Source organism: Peromyscus californicus, unplaced genomic scaffold (genome assembly GCF_007827085.1).
Source record: "Peromyscus californicus insignis strain IS unplaced genomic scaffold, ASM782708v3 Scaffold_11__1_contigs__length_118956290, whole genome shotgun sequence".
Taxonomy (NCBI): Eukaryota; Metazoa; Chordata; class Mammalia; order Rodentia; family Cricetidae; genus Peromyscus; species Peromyscus californicus.
The window spans coordinates 36,713,852-36,730,911 of record NW_026294402.1 but is presented as its reverse complement, the minus strand read 5'-3'; the positions used below and the strand labels follow the sequence as shown (position 1 = coordinate 36,730,911).

Here is a 17,060-nt window from a genome sequence, read left to right as displayed (position 1 = left end):
TGGCATCTGCCTCCTCCAGCATCACTGTGACGGGTGTTAAACCCAATGCACAGACTTGCAAGAGTGGCCGGGGCTTTCTCTGAGTGGAGGCTTAGGAAGACAGGCTTGGAGTGGAGGGAAAATACCTGCATAGGTGACCAAACTGGATACAGTGTGTGTGTGGGGGGGGGGGGGGCGGGGGTTGTACGTGCATGTGTGTGCACGTGCGTGTGCACACCTGTACAGGTGCCCCAAACTGGACACAATTATATATGGATTCTGAAAAAAAAGGAAGCGCCCTGTCTATCCAATGGGCAAGGACACCAAACATTTTATAGGTGTCATGTGACTGCCAGACACTCTCCCTGACCACCCCTGGTAGGTGGAGTGGGCAGCAAGCTTGATGATGCCAGCAGGAACACAGCAGGTGTGTGTCACTGTGGAGTCTAAGTGATGACATCCCTAGGCACACAAGAGCCTGCAGTGGGCATAAGTCCCTGGCTCCTTCAGAGTCCTTGCCTCCCCGCTCACTCGCTCGGAGACTCCAGTTCCCTGGTCATCTGCATAGATGCGGGTGGAGGGAGAAAGGCTTGCAGCAGGTGAATCGATTGAACAACAGAAGGATGACGATTCTCATCTGGAATGGGTTGAGATGCTTTATCAATGTATCTGACTGAGCAGCAGAGGATTTGGCATGGAGAGACTTGGGGAGCAGCTTAACCACAGAGCAGGCCCTGCGGCTGGCCTCCGGCTCAGCCTAGGCCTGCCTACTCTGTCCCTTCCAGAAGTGTAATTAGCACCCTGCTGACAATTGCTTGATCCAGCGTGGGCCTGGGCTCCCTGCTAATGCTGTCCTGGGTGTTAAGGGGCTCCTGATTAGGAACAGGTTAGGGAGGGATTGCGCCCTCTAGTGGGGAAACTGGGGCTTCAAGTCCCTTGGCCTGATGAACCAAGACATGTATCTGACCAGAATCCAGCATTCGGGCCTCCTGAAAGAGATAAAAAGTCCCTCTTGCCGGGCGGTGGTGGCGCACGCCTTTAATCCCAGCACTCGGGAGGCAGAGCCAGGCGGATCTCTGTGAGTTCGAGGCCAGCCTGGTCTCCAAAGCGAATTCCAGGAAAGGCGCAAAGCTACACAGAGAAACCCTGTCTCGAAAAAAACCAAAAAAAAAAAAAAAAAAAAAAAAAGTCCCTCTTATATCAGCCATTTGCCAAAAACCAGCCTAGTTCCACTGTCGGCAAGAAAGAGCTTGAGCATAGGCTGTGTTTAGGGGCTGCCCACCTGCCGCTGAACTATACTAGTTGTCCTTAGGAGCCGATTATGTGCCCACGTGCAGACACTCAAAGGAACAGTTCAGCAGTAAGGAAGCAAAGTTCCCAGTCTTGAGGCTCTGAAGCTGTGTAATCTTGAACACATTATCACCCTCTCTGGGCTTAGCTCCTCGTGTGTGAAACAGGACTCAGGGTGACTATGCTGTGTCTGGTCTGTTTTAGAAAGGCTGACACCTGCTTCAAGAACTTGTCATCTAATGGGAAGGTAGGACACATGAGTGTCAGCACAGGGGCAAGAAAGAGAGTTGGAGACAGCATCTGGAGAGGATTGCTGTGGGCCAGGCCTGCACTCTGCAAGGGCGTCCCGTTTCCTAGGTCGTGAATGGAGGATTGTCACTGTCCCTACTTCATCAGAGAAGAAATGGGGACACGGAGAAGTCAAGGTCACATCACAGGTGGGCAGCTGAGCTGAAATGGGCCCAGACACGGTTCTAGCACAGGCACACTACAGTTGGTGGCAGTTCCTGCCACCTGGACACACGCTTTGGTGACTGAGAGGTGTGAAAAGTTGCTCCTGAAAAGGTCAGGAAATGTGGTGTGGAGAGGGAACGCTTTGAATGGTCCTGAGGAGTGGGTGGGGTTGATGGCTGGATAGTCACATGTTGATTATGTCACTGGACAAGCACATGATGTGCTGGAGAGAATGATGGGTGGATACAGCCTGAACTGGCAGGCGGGACTGTGGGGGTCAGAGACACAGGAAACTTGTTTTTCTGTTGGTTTGGGTTTTTTTGGCGGGAGGAGTAATCCAGGATCTCTCTATGTAGACCAGGCTGGCCTCGGACTTGAAGAGCTCCACCTGCATCTGCTCCCGTGTGCTGGAATTATAGAGGTGTACCTACCACATCCAGCTCACAGGAAACTTCTAAAGAGAAAGCACAAGGCAGGAGGCGTGAAGATTCACTCATATAATCCCAGCACTTAGGAAGCTGAGACCAGAGGATTGTGAGTTCAAGGACAACCTGTGATACATGGAGAGCTCTGTCTTGGGGGGAAAAAAAAGCCTCATGGTCATGATATAGAGATGAATTTTTCTAGAACAATATTGTTAATGAGCATTTGTCAAGTTCATACGCCAGGCACTGTGCATTATACATGGGGTGTGCAATCTCACTTAGCCTCTTAAGGATCCCACGTTGGCCATTGTTACCTCATGTTAAAGTGAGAAGTGGGCCTGGGGAAGTCATGAGGTCGTCACACTGATGAACTTGAACCCAATTCAGTGTGGTACCAGTGACACAGGTGGATAGTCACAGCATGGGGGGAGAGAGGGCTGGCCTCAAAGCCCCTTCTCTTCTGGGTGCTAGCCCCTTTTCAGAGCCTCAGCCTGGCCTTGATTGTGCTCTTCAGAGGCAATCTATCCCAGAATGAGGACTTCTGGGATGTTCAGCACCATCTGATTCTGGGCAGCACTCCCTCCCAGAGCCTTCCAGAGTTAAGTGATGCAGTTACAGAGTTAAGTAAAGGACTGTCGCTGAGAAAGAGAGGCCGCTGCATGAGCAGCAGATGCAGGCCGGGCTCAGAGAGGTGTGGGGAGCTGAGATGCAGGGCAAATGCCTTCCCCGGAGCGGAAGCTGAGAGTTACGTACAAAGGTCAGAGGGAAGAAAGTTCTAGAAGCTGGTCAGAGACAGCACAGTGGAGTTGAGAGAATTCATAAGGTGCTGGGGGCAGGGCACACAATCTACTCTCCTCGAGAGGCCACAGAGGATGTGGAGGATGCCGGTTTTCCAACTGGCATCTGTTCCCCCCCAGAGATTTCCAAAGAATGGGGTGATGTGAGGCCTAGGAGGGTCCCCAAGTGGTTCACACAGCACAAGGTCATTGGGAAAATGTGGTGATATTTTATTTGTGCTGAAATGTGGTGATATTTTATTTGTATGCTAATAAATAAAGTTTGCCTGGAGATCAGAGGAAATAGCAAGCCATTAACACAAGAGTCAGGCAGCGGTAGCACACGCCCTTAATCTAATCACAGGCAGGGTCTCCGTGTGTTCAAGGACACACTAGGGAACAGAGCCAAGCATGGTGATACACGCCTTTAATCCCAGTACCAACCACAGAGACCTGGAGGTCTGTACAGACAGGCAGTGACAAGGAGGTGAGGTAGCGGGACTAGGAGCCAATGAGAGGGCAGAACAGCAAGGCAATAAAGGCGAGGGTAGACAGGAAGTAGCTCTCTTTTGGAAGCTACAGTGTGGTGAGTTAAGGTTAGCTGGCTCTCACTATTCCCCTGATCTCTAAGGCTTTCAGCCCTATATTTGGCTCTATGTTTTTTATTTAATAAGACCGCTTAGAATTTCGGCTACAGGGAAAGACCTGAGGGGCTGAGTAGCCAGGGGCCTGCTAGCATACCTGCCACTCACCATGGACTCAGATGTGTTTCCAGAAGGCCTTTTGAGATGACCCTATCATCAAGGTTCACAGAAGCTCTATCACCACTGTCACCCCAACAGCAGAAGTGGACCAGGCCCATGCTCATAACCTGCCAACTCACCCACCTTCCCACTACTGTAGAAACTGGGTGCCGTTATTACCCCCACTTGACAGATGAGCACACAGAGGCCGTGAGAAGTAAAAGGACTTGTCCAAGGTCACACAGCAAGAGAGTTGACGGAGCCCAGACAGGTCTGGCCCACATGGAAGGCCGTCGGCTAGCACACACAGATACGATACAGTAATACTCTACAGTGTGTACAGGGCTCCTCTGTGCAATCGTCTCTCTTGACTTTCACATTGACTCCTTAGGCAGACATTGAACTGTTTCATAGCCAGAAAATTTGTTGGGAGAACATGGGAGAGCCACCAGTGAGAGTTAGGGGCAGCCTACTGACTGTTCCCAAATCCCACAGGTCAGGGAAAACCATAGATGGAGGAGGCAAGCCAGAACACTAGGAGACCCTGCTGGATGCAAAGGAGAAGGTCTTGTCCAAAGTGGGGTCAGTGGCCATCATAAAATGGCAGCCAAGGTAACTGTGCAAGCATTGTCCACTTGGGGTGGCCAGGCTCTCTGGTCGCCAATGGATGTCCTTATCGTTCTCAGGGGAGACTATGGGCTCAGGCAACCTGTGCAGACCTGATCCCTACTGTGAGCATGCTTTTTCTCCCAACCCAGGCCGATCCCCCAAGACATGTGGGCCAGCCTGAGGGCTCTGGGCTTTGATAGCAATGTGGTCACTGCTTGACCCCAGGTAACTTCCAATGTGACAAAGCGGGGTATGTTTTGGAAGTCACCTCCAGGTCAACTCCTGCCTGGCCCAGCCTTGTAAATTCTACCAACATCCAGGAGATAAAAGGGGGGCATCCCTCAGAGGCAGCACACAAAGGCCTTCAAAGAACGCTTTCAATCAAAACTAAGCAAAGGAGTGGGGCCTGGTGCTCAGGGGGAATACATTTAAACACCCGTGTGTGTGTGTGTGTGTGTGTGTGTGTGTGTGTGTGTGTGTGTGTGTGTGTGTGTGTGTGTGTGCGCGCGCGTTGCCCCTACCACACAGCAGATGTGTGTTCTCTTTTCTTGTCTCAGCCTGACTCCTGGCCTTGTCTGCTTTCTCAGTCCTAGGGTGCCAGGCTCAGGCCTGAGCCCCACAGTTTCCTTCCTGACCTTCCTGATGCAAGGTCCCTGCAGTTGCTGCCCAGCCTGGGAGCCAGATTCTGCCTTCAGCTTCTTGTCCTCATTCATTCTACACCATTCCATGCTCCCATCACCTTCTAGGGCAGAATGGGGGCCAGTTAGAGAAAGTCACATGGTCTTCAGTAGGGCAGAAACACCAGGGACCGATGGCGGGAAAGCCCGGGAGCTCCTTGGCTGAGCCCATTCCCTTCACAGTTAAGGAGCTCATTCCCGTCAAAGAAAAACTTGTCACGCTGAGGTTGGGGCCCAGCTGTGACAAGATCCAGATCCTCAGATTTCCCATCCACTGCTCTCTCCCATGGAGAACATAGCCTTCCACCCTACCACAAGGCCTCAGCCAAGCTGCCGTGTGCCTGCATTCCCTCAGCCTCCTGCCCTAGTCAGGGTAGCGTCTGTACAGTCCCAACCCCCTTGCTTGTTAGTGTGTCTTCACAGCACATTATCTCCTCATCCGAAGGCTGCTTTACAGCATAATGTCTTTTTAACTAAGGTAAAAGAAAATGAACACACATCTTTTGGAATAATCTGATCCCACGTGATGGTGGCTGGCACCCCGGGGTGCGCTGAAGCCAAGGTAGATAATTACTCTTCTATACTGAGTCAATTAAATATAAAAAACAGCCACCACCAAACCCCTTGCCGGTTTCCTGCAGCTTGCTGCTGCCTCTTCTGCTTCCCTGCCCCCAACTTATTCCAGCCTGGGGAGAAAGGGAAGAGGGGGTGAGAGCCACGGAATCAACCTTGCCAGCCAGAGGCAGTTTTCTATGTGTGGTCCAGTTCGGGGACGTTTGCAACTCTACAGGAATGGCCTGCATGTGCTGGGGGCATGCTGTCCCCACTTACGCAGGTGGGGACAGGAGGGACGTTGCCCATTTCCAGCTCTCTGACCATATGGACATATGGATTGTTCTGGCATTCCTAATGTCTTTGTTGGCCAACATGAATAAATTTGCAGAATGATTTCCAAATTGCTATCCTAAGTTTTGCCCCTTTTAGAGAGAAACTGAGTGTGAGAAAAGGAAATCTGGGGTCCTCGTGATTTCCCTTTGGTCAGTTGATTAGGAGTTCTAAAAAAATAAATCACCAGAGAGAGGAGCAGGTGCTGAGTTCTCCCCTTGTCCATTTTTCATCTTAATCTTTTCAAAAGTTTTAATTAGTGTAGTGTGTGTGTGTGTGTGTGTGTGTGTGTGTGTGTGTGTGCACGAACACATGTATGAGTGCCCACACACGTGTGTATGTGGTGTTTTCATGATTATGCAGCTGCATGTGATAGTGTGTGCACATGGGAAGGCCAAAAGAGGACACTGGCATCTTCTTGTATCATTCTTCCCTTATGTCCTTGAGAAAGAGTCTCTCACTGACCTGGAAGCTTGCTGTTTGGACTCAGGGAGCTCCTGGGATCCATCTCTCTCCACCCCCATCAATGCTAGGGTTACAGGAATGCCTGGCTTTTTATGTGGGTGCTATGGATTTGAACCTGGGTCCTAATGCTTGCACAGCACAGCAAGCACTCTTACCACTGAGCCACTTGCCTAGCCCCACTCTTAATCTTCCTCTGTGTGTGTGTGTGTGTGTGTGTGTGTGTGTGTGCATGTGCATGAGTATGTGTGTGCGCATGAGAGAGTGTGTGTATATGCATGAATGTGTGTGTGCATGAGAGAGAGAGTGTGTGTGTGTGCATGTACGTGTGTGTGTGTGTGTGTGTGTGTGTGTGTGTGTGTGTGTGTGTATGAGAGGTCAACTTCAAGTACCATTCCTCATGAGCTGTTCACCTTGATATTTTGAGGCAGGGTCTCTAATTAGTTCAGAACTTACCCATTAGGCTAAGCTGTGCAGCCAGTAAGTCCCAGGGACATACCAGAGCATGGCTGCAGGTACACTGAGATCACAAGCCTGCACATTAACACTGGATTTTTTTTTTAATTTTTTTTTTTTTTTTTTTTTTTTTTTTGGTTTTTCGAGACAGGGTTTCTCTGTGTAGCTTTGCGCCTCTCTGAAACTCACTCTGTAGACCAGGCTGGCCTCGAACTCACAGAGATCCACCTGCCTCTGCCTCCCGAGTGCTGGGATTAAAGGCATGGGCCACCACCGCCCAGCTTAACACTGGATTTTTAAGCCTGGGTGCCTGGGCTTAAACTCAGATCCTCACCCTTACACAGAAGCACTCTGTTGGCTGAGCCATCTCCCCAGTCCCTTATCTTAATGTTTGCTTCCGTTCCTTTATTCTAGCCATCTTGACCGCTGTCCCCTCCCCTCCTTGGGTCTCAGGCAGGACTGCGCTCCTCTCCTACAGCACATCGCACCCTCAGGCATGGCATTGCACCTGCCGGTCTTTAAGGACGACTTTGTTGCTTTGCATTCTGCTCACAAGCTGAATTCAAGTCAGTGCCACTGTCATTGAGGGGCTGAGGTTCTGAGAGGCCCAAGAAAGCCTCTAAAGAGTCCCCCAAATGAAGATGCTGACAATCTTCTAATCAAACCCCACTCTGTCACCCAAGGGCTGATTCACTTGGTGGCAGTCATCAACACTCTCACAGAAACATGGAATGAGCCGCTCACGTTTCCCCTTTTCATTAAAGTCCTTTTCACCTACACTCCAGCTCCTCTGAAGGATGGCTCTGGTTGATTAGGGCCTAAGTTTGCTAACCTGTGCTGGGCCATGAATTGAGAATGGAAGATTGGCATGACGGTGTGGAAAATCAAACTTGACGATAGATTTGCCCTTCACGAGCACAAGTCACATCAGCATCTGCGGTAGGGACTGTCCTCATTGCTGTGACCCAAAGCCTGACAGCAGCAGCCTAAAGGAACAGGGGTGTTTTTTTTTGGTTCACAGTTCAGAGGAAACAACCCATCATGTCGAGAAAAGCATGGTAGCAGGTGCCTCTGGCAATGGCTGCATGATTGTACAGAGTGACTTTTCTTCACACCTCTGTGAGTCAGAAAGTGAGAGAAAGAATGTCCCAGGCTCCCAAACTATAACCCTTTCAAAGCTCCACCATTCTGGCTTTGTCTTATATCTAGGCCTCAAAGGTCCCAAGATGTTCTTTAACCTCCCCGAACCACCAGAGACCACATGTTCAAACACAGGAGCCCATGGGAGATAGTTCACGTCCAAAGCATAACAGCATCCTACTTTCTTGCAATGATTTGGCAGTCATCAAATGTGTGTGCACATCCATGCACGCTCTGTGTACCCATACCCCCTCAGGACTAATGGACTTGTGGACACTCACTTTTCTTCCTGCTTTTGATGAAATATAAATGTATCGCCTGGGTGTTGAACATAGCTCTTAACTATTCATTCTTAAATATTAAAATATAGGTTATTATCACTTGCTATGGATACAGAATCCTATGTGAGACACAAAGAATCTGACCCTGGGGTCTGGGAAGAGACTCAGGAGTTCACATTTTAATTGGTCCAATGGATGCTACAGAGAGAGATCGGTGACCCCATATGCTACAGTTTGAGCATTATGCTAGAAAGTTGCTAAGAAGACCTGAACACTCTCTTCCATGTACATTCTTGCTTCATGGATGAGGCCGCAGACTCCTAGGCAGGCACAGTGACTAAGTGTGATCAGTTCTTTTGTTAGGCAGAGTATGGGCTAGAACTGAGTCCTGGCTCTGGGCTTTCTCCCAGCCCCGGGTATTGGACTGTAGACAACAGCAAAGAGCTTCTTTGCACCAGGAAGGATTTCAATTAGATCCAAGGAAGAATTTCTGACAGAGAAGAATATTGAGAAAGCTTGCCCAGAAGGTCTCCTCTCCTGGAACGTTTGGAAATTGTTTCTGAGCGGTCTGATTGTATTCCTTCTTGCTTGTAAGTTACCTGTGTAGTCAGAGGGGTCTAACAGTAAGTAGACATGAGTCATGGCTTCATTTTGGTCCTTCTGGGAGTGATGGTTTAGATCTGGACTGAGTCAAGAAGCCTGACCAGAATAACATCTCCTCAGCAGGGACAGCCTGTGGTCACTGGTCCCCTGGGCCCTACCTCTTATGATAGTCTCTCTCTGTCCTTTCAGAAAGCTGATCTGGCTGTGGCAGGCCTCACCATCACAGCTGAACGTGAGAAAGTGATTGATTTCTCGAAGCCATTCATGACGCTGGGAATTAGTATTCTTTACAGAGTTCATATGGTAAGAGACTTATTTTATAAGCATTTATGCCATTAAAGTTATTTGCATGCAAACACCGAGTTATATGGTAATAATGAATGACTCACAGAAATATTTAGATTTCGAGAGTTAAATGCAAATGCACTGGGCTATTTTTTCCTCCATCAGCTGCAGGAACTTACAAACAGAAGAAACAGGAAAGTCACACTTGGGAGCTTTCCAGCAAAGATGGCTTCTGTCTCTAAATAGGGATGGCCAGGAGTGCCACTTGGTACACAGTATGTCAGCAACTGGCCTCAGTCACTCTCCTCCAGGAGGCAGGGACCAAAGCTTAGACGAGTTCACCAGCATGCTCAGGGCTCCCCTGCCTCCAGGGTCCACTGCGTTCACTCTAGGCATTGTGAGAGTGTGGAACTGTGGGGTTTGTCCTCTCTTTTTCAGTGATTTGTTTTTCAGAACAAATCAGAGATCTATTCATGCTGGTACTGGCCACCTACATTCCTTGTTTGTTTGCTTTTACTTTTTAAAGGATTTTTTTTCTAGCTATGATAAGCATCAAAATCAATACATAGGAACACACCAGCAGTCAGCCAAAGATGGACATGACATCTGAATGTTTTGCCTGGTGGAAAGAGCAGGAGTCACTCTGGCTGTGTGTCATCAATCAAATGGATCATCACTCTATGACCAGCCAATAATGGAAACTTCCTTGCTTCCATTATTAGGCCGGAAGATTCTTCCTCTCCTCCTTCATCTAAACTACCTGTAGGTGTACAGCTGTCATATAGATTTCCCTGTATTCTATTCCCTTTCAGTGGCCATAATTTAACTGTCACACATACTCCAGGATGTACCCTGACACCGTGATGCACCATGACAATGACTCTCATTTATTGAGTACCTCTGTGTCCCGGACACTACCAGATGACTGTGAGGTAGATTCTAGTTTGGGAGTAAATTGGGTCTCTATGAAATACGTGCTGAAATCCTAAACCCCAGAATCTAAACATGCAGCCTTTCTTAGAAAGAGACCTTTCCAATGTTATAAAGAGTTAAGATAAAGTCTAACAGAAGAGACACCCAGAGGCCGCCCACACGCCCTTTAAGTCTGGCTCCCAGCAGAGGAGACCCTGTGTGTCTTTGCAGCTCCAGCCTAGCATTTGGAGACACTGCCTTTGGAGGAGAAACAACAGCTTGCCAGTGGGTATATCTGCCCTATATGCAATCTGAATCCCCCTGGGAATCAAGGAGGCCTACATTTGGAGCTGTGGTCAGGTTTCTACAGGACAGAAATCACTGTGTTGCAGAGCCCATCCAGCAGCCTAGACTTATCAGAGTTACACTGTTTTCTGCTGAGCTACCTGGCTGGGAAAGATGGCCAGAGCATCTAGAAGAAGAGATAAGTGCCAAAATGTTAAGCTCTACAGACAGAGACAGAGGCGGTGAGGACTTCGTTACTCTGTGCCTTGTGGAGTAAGCTGGCTGTGACCCTCTGAACCCATGTCCTTCCTTGTCCTGTTGTGGATGAAAGCTCTCATTTCTGGAGAGTCTCTATGTCCCAGATACTCATGGGGAACTGTGCTGTGGCTCTGGATTGGTGTTGAATTGTGTCCTCTTCAAAGTACATGTTGAAGTCCTAATTCCCAAGACCCATGCACATGACCTCATTGGGAAATAGAGTTCTTGCCAGTGTTATGAAGAGGTAAGAAAAAGTCATGCTAGATTCAGATAGGTCCTTATCCAATGACTAGCCTACATTCTTGCAAAAAAAGGAGGATTTGACTGGATGAGGTAGTACATATTTTAATTCCAGCAGTGCAGAGGCAGAGACCTCTGTGAGTTCAAGTCTAGTCCTCTCTACCTAGCAAATTCCGAGCCAGTCAAACTTATATAGTGAGACCTTGTCTCAAAAACAATTTATTTAAAGGGAGTTGGCGATTTGGACACAGATGTGCAGGGGAGAAGGCCATGTGGAATCAAGCACAGAAACAGCAGGCATCTCCATGCCAACAAGCATCAGCAACCACACAAGTTAGGAGAAATGAGAACCCTCCCCCAGGGGCCTCCGAGAGAGCTAGACACCGCTGTCACATCAATGGGCCTTCTATGGGAGATGACACGTTTCTCTTGTTTTAAATATCCTAGTTGCGGACTCTGTCTTGGCCATCCTGAAAACTAACACGGTTGTGCTGTGCTAATTTTAGGATCGAGGACACGAGTAAGATCGGTTTTAAAAGGAGGTCAAGGGCACATGCTAATAGCTCACTTGTGTTAATAAGCCAAAGAGCAAGGTGTGATTTCAGCCTGGCTCGCTTTGTATAACCAGCCTGTGTGGTCTTTGGTAACAGTGCTGTAGGCTGCACGCTCTATTTCCTGTTGGGTCCTCTGGATTGTTTTCTAAGGGAAAGCAAGTGGGTCCTGACATCCCATCTTACAGAGCAGGAGACCAAACTCACACTTGCAGCTACCTCAGGGAAAGGCTTGGAATCCAAGCTTCTCATTCAGGGTAGGGTTCTTGACTTCCAGCAAGCCCCATGTCTCCAGCTTCCTCTCTCCTTTCTCTCTAGCACCCTAAGAGGGCTTCCGAAAGGAATGGAGACATACAGCTTCTCTCCATATTACCCTGCTCTGGCCAGCAATAGACACAGTCAGGCTCTGCCCTTGATTTCCCAATCAACGCTGAGGAAACTAGAAGCCTGGTGGTGACCTGATGACTTATCGGCAGCCCTGTGGCTAGAGGCACCCAGCCCCAGGTGTTTCCACCCTCTGGTATTCACGGTTGAGCTGCTCAACATGGAGCACCACAGTACCGAATAGTAACTCTGCCAACCACTATAGCCTAGTCATCAACCCTGTGGACTTCCTAAATGAGATTGTCAACCAACTATTTATTATTACCTACCTCACAAATCCATGGCTGTGTTTGTCCCCTGAATTACCTCCTGCAACATTAAGTCTTGCAAGGCTACAGCTTCCCCAGATGAGTGGTCCACCATTAGTCCAGGTGTTTCTGGAAAGGTATTTTGGAGATGTGGTGAAGTATGTAATTAACTGATTAGAGCTCTTTGGCATAGAGATGTTTCCCGCCAACCTTTGCCTTTGAATCCAGACAGTCTCTCCCAGTGGGTCTACATCCAAATTCCCCCCCCCCTTTTTTTTGTTTGTTTTTTTAAGTTTGAATACTTTGTTTGTTTGTTTGTTTGTTTTTCGAGACAGGGTTTCTCTGTGTAGCTTTGCACCTTTTCCTGGAACTCACTTGGTAGCCCAGACTGGCCTCGAACTCACAGAGATCCGCCTGGCTCTGCCTCCCGAGTGCTGGGATTAAAGGCGTGCGCCACCACCGCCAGGCTCCAAATTCCCCTTTTTATAAGGATGCTTATCATTGGGACAGGGCTCATCCGAATCCAGTATGATTTTATCTTAACTCTCCATAATATTGGCAGCACTCTATTTTCAAATAAGGTTGCATAGTCGTATATACGAGTCATGAGAATTAGGACTTTGCCATGTATTTTGAGAGAGATATGGACCAATTGCAAGAATGTGAGTGAGCCTCTTTTAATTAGTTTAATGCTACAAGAGCAAAGAGAGGCTTTCTAAAGAATTCTGCTCCAGATCAGAGCATAGATCTGCCTATGATTCTAGTCTGTTGATCTTTTGGACTTACAAACTTCTACAGTTATATATAATACATGAGCCAATACCTTAATATCAGTCCTAATATGATAGATAGGCAGATGAATGGATGGATAGATAGGTAGATTAATCCATAAATAGATAGATTATAATAGATGATAGATAATAGATAAATAGATACATTCATACACACATGCATGATGATTAGGTTGGTAGATAGATAGATACATAGATAGATAGATAGATAGATAGATAGATAGATAGATAGATAGATAGATAGATAGTAGCTGAGAGTTCTACATCCAGATCAGCAAGCAGCAGAAAGATAATGAGACATTGGTCATGGCTTGAGCATTTGAAACCCCAAAGCCCACCCCCAGTGACACATTTCCTCCAATAAGACCACACCTACTCCAAAAAAGTCACACCCACTCCAACAAGACCACACCCACTTCAACAAGGCCACACCTCCTAATCCCTGTCAAGTAGTGCCACTCCCTGATGGCCAAGCATTCAAATATAGGGACCATTCATATTCAAACCACCACATAGATATATAGAAAATTGATAGATAGATGATAGGTAGGTAGACAGAAAGACAGACAAACAGATCAATGATTTGATATGATGATATAATATAATATAGCTATAGACATATATAAATAAGGATATACCTATATCTTCCATCATTACTCTTTCTCTGGAGAACCCTGACTGACTGATAGAGTCTCCCAGGCTAGAGAATCCCTCCTCTCTCCAGCCCGACATGGAGGTACCAGCGTGCCACCCAGCTCCTCAGAACGAATTGATATTGGGTCTGAACTCAGAGAAAAATGAGTCCTGGCATGAACAACTTACACTGAGCAGACCTGACAATTTATGCATTTATTCAACAAATATTTACCAAGTGCATTCTGTGTGTGAGGTGCTATGCTTAGAAAGTACCAGAAACTCAATTGGTGAGAGAACATTCCCGAACTGACTGTAGCAGAGGAGACCTAGTAAGCATGTGTCTGCAGTGAGTACAGCTGTATGAGGACTGTGCAGGTGGAAGCTGCCACAGAGCTCCTTATAAACCTATACAGAGAAGCCTTGCCTTCAAAATAATAGGACCAATGTAACAAAATTAAGATTAAATAATTGGTGTTTACTGATCTGTGAATTTTCGCTGATTGATGGTTATCTTTGAGCAAAAATATGGCTAATCTGTTCTCATTTATAATCTATAAGGATCTAGAATCTCTTCCTTCCCATGTTTATAAGGTCACCTGACTTATGAGTAATTGTTACCAAAAGGTGAGCATCTGGTAGCAATCAAAGTAGAAGTAATTAACTCAGTGTAAATGCCTAGTCAAGAGTTGTTTTTAATTCATTTATTTATAATACAAAAAGCATTAAATTTGTATGTATCCATGGACTATCTTGTAATACCTCATTACATGTATACATTGCATAGTGTAATCCCGGTTAAGCATAATTGCAAAAGCCTTCAGAGAGTTGACAAAACGGCTCAGTGAGTATAGTGCTTGGTGTGTCAGCCTAAGGGCCCGAGTTCAGATCCCCCTAATCCCATATATGCAGTGATGCCATCTGTGGTGGTTAGAATAAAAATGCTCCCCATAGGCTTGTGTACTTGAACACTTAGTCACCAGGGAGTGGGACTGTTTGAGAAAGATTAGGTGGTGTGTCCTTGTTAAAAGAGGTGTGTTACTGGGCTTTGAGGTATAAAAAGCCCACACTAGGCCCAGTGTCTCTCTCTCTCTGCCTGCTGCCTGTGGATCAGTGTGTAAAACTCTCAGCTACTGCTCCAGCACCATGCCTGTCTACTTCCCACCATAATGGTAATGGACTAACCCTCTGAAACTGTAATCCAGCCTCCAGTTAAATGCTTTCTTTTGTAAGAATTGCTGTGATCGTGGTGTCTCTTCACAGCAATAGAACAGGGACTAGACAGCATCTTAATCCCAGTGCTGTGGAGGTGAAAACAGGCAGACTAGACTACGGGGGACATTGGCCAGCTTGTCTAGTTGAAACAATGAACTCCAGGTCCAGTGAGAGACTCTAGCCCCAAAGCAAAGTGAAGTGTGATAAAAGGAGGTACCCAACAGCAACACCTGGCCTCTACATGTGCATTTGTGGATGAATACACTCACACATATTCACATACAAACTACACACATACACATATATACATTACACACATATATTCACACACATTACACTCACATTTACACGCACACTACACAAACACATATTACACATTCACACACACTACACTCACACATTCACACACACATTACATTCATACACACATTATATACACACATACCACGCACACGCGCTCACACATACACACACACACGCACACACAGCCTACAGAATAATAAGTGCTAGCTAGCATGTTTCTGAAGCTTAAAGATGATCAGAAACCATTTGTGAATTTCCAACACTTTTTGGATTGTTTTGAATATAGGTTATTAAATATCAATTATGGGATGTTTTCCTTATTCCTAATATCACAGCATAATCTGTTTCTGTTCAGCCATCTCTAAGACCAAGATAAGAGGATACCCTGCTAATTGACAAACCAGCTAAGGAGTCTGGCTTTGGCAAGTTTACCGTTGACACACTGAACCTCTTGAAACTCTTCCTTCCTAGCACCCAAAGCACCTTTGCCTCTGGAAGTTTTTGGTGCCTCTCCATCACCTTGACTAAAACCTCTGTCTACTTTCTCCCCCTCCCCCACCCTTGCATTATACCCTAGATAATGCTGCTCTAACCCTGGACTCCCCCCTGAACTCCAGCAGCATATATCTCACACATGGCTACCCTTCTTCCCCTGGATGGCTAATAGGCAACCCAAACAGCATCACAAACTGTTCAGGACAGTAAGAAAGGGCTTCCTTTCAACAGGATGGATTTCAGTTGGATCTAAGGAAGAACTTCCTGACAGGGAATATTGAGGAAGCTTACCCAGAGGGTCTGTATCTGGAGACTGTATCTGAATAATCTCATTCAGCACACTGGTTCCTCTTCTTCTGTCCCATCTCAGATAGTAGCACCTCCATTCAGTGACCTGAGCTGACTCCTCTCTGCTCACCCTTTAAACAGCTCCCAAACTCCAGTAATCTCCATTCCTTCTGCTTCTCTCTAACCTCAGCTACTGTGGCTTAGCTTCTCCTCAGTGGAAAGGTGTCTCTTATTCTCCTATGGTCCCCAACCAAGGACCACAATCATCATTGGCATTCACTAAGGAACGATGGTGAAAATCATGGACTCAAGCCTGGTTGCCTGCAGCTGATGCTGGATCCAACAGTGATTAGCTGCACATCACATGCACCTCGGTGTCTTTACCTGTAGAAATGAGTTGTTGTGCAGATTCAATGAGAACATACGTGCAATGCTCTTAGAGCAGTGCCTGCAGCATGTGCAAGGAAGTGTTCACTATTACATGTAGTAAATGCAGGGGAACTACCCCTCGCTGCATTCCAGCCCTCGTACTACAGCCTGAGAGTTACTTGCTTGATTGTTTTCCCTCACACTTCAAACCATTTACCAGCTGTCCAACCTCCTAACATGGTCTACTATTACAATAGTCTCCTCTCACCTTATCTAGGTTCACACTTAACCTCGACTAAACCACAGAACAAAACCATCACCGCCCTTCTATACCCAGCACAAATGTCAAATGGTCTCCCCTTCTCTCTCTCTCTCTCTCTCTCTCTCTCTCTCTCTCTCTCTCTCTCTCTCTCCAGCTGCCATATGTTATACACTTTCACGTTGCATTCAGGTATTCTGTCCCATTCCTTCTTAATCAGACCCCAGTATGGAGCACATTAAAGGAAAGCTCCTGTTTTTGCCAGACTAGAATTTTAGGATATGACTTTTGATTCATAAAACATGATTATGTCTAAACATAGAGTATTACTTGATAGGTATGAAAAGAAAAATGGGGAGGAGAGAAGGAAGAACGAAGGCCACATCCAGTGACCCTGGGGTCTTCTCAGTACAACAACACTGAGCCCCACAAACCCCAGTGTGTGCTAGGGGGATCCAGTATTCCAGACAAAAGAAAGCGGAACCTCCTAGACTTATTTTTATTTTTGTTCTTTAACATCTCAATTGGTCTTAAGAGTAGAAACAAAGTAAAGGCGGATGTTTCAGGCAGCCCAGATACATCATCCATCCAGGCAGAGCAGTACCTGCCATTTGAATTTATTGTTCTCTCCCGTGATGTATACACATCCTGCGTACAACACAGCATCTGTATTAGTTACTTTTCCTCCTGCTGTGGCAGAGTCCCTGACAGAGCAGCTAAGGAGTGGGGAAGGAAGGCTTCTTTGGGCGTATAGTTTGGGAGTGC

General features: G+C 47.0%; 1 protein-coding gene across 3 annotated transcripts in view; it reads left to right on the top strand.

The window, feature by feature from the left end:
- Grik4 (glutamate ionotropic receptor kainate type subunit 4) overlaps window positions 1–17,060 on the top strand; it is a 431,592-nt gene that overhangs the window by 377,554 nt on the left and 36,978 nt on the right. For all 3 annotated transcript variants that reach the window (XM_052757532.1, XM_052757513.1, XM_052757522.1), the window contains one exon: window positions 8,969–9,082. In XM_052757532.1, the coding sequence (XP_052613492.1) occupies window positions 8,969–9,082 (114 nt within the window). The remainder of the gene's footprint in view (window positions 1–8,968; window positions 9,083–17,060) is intronic.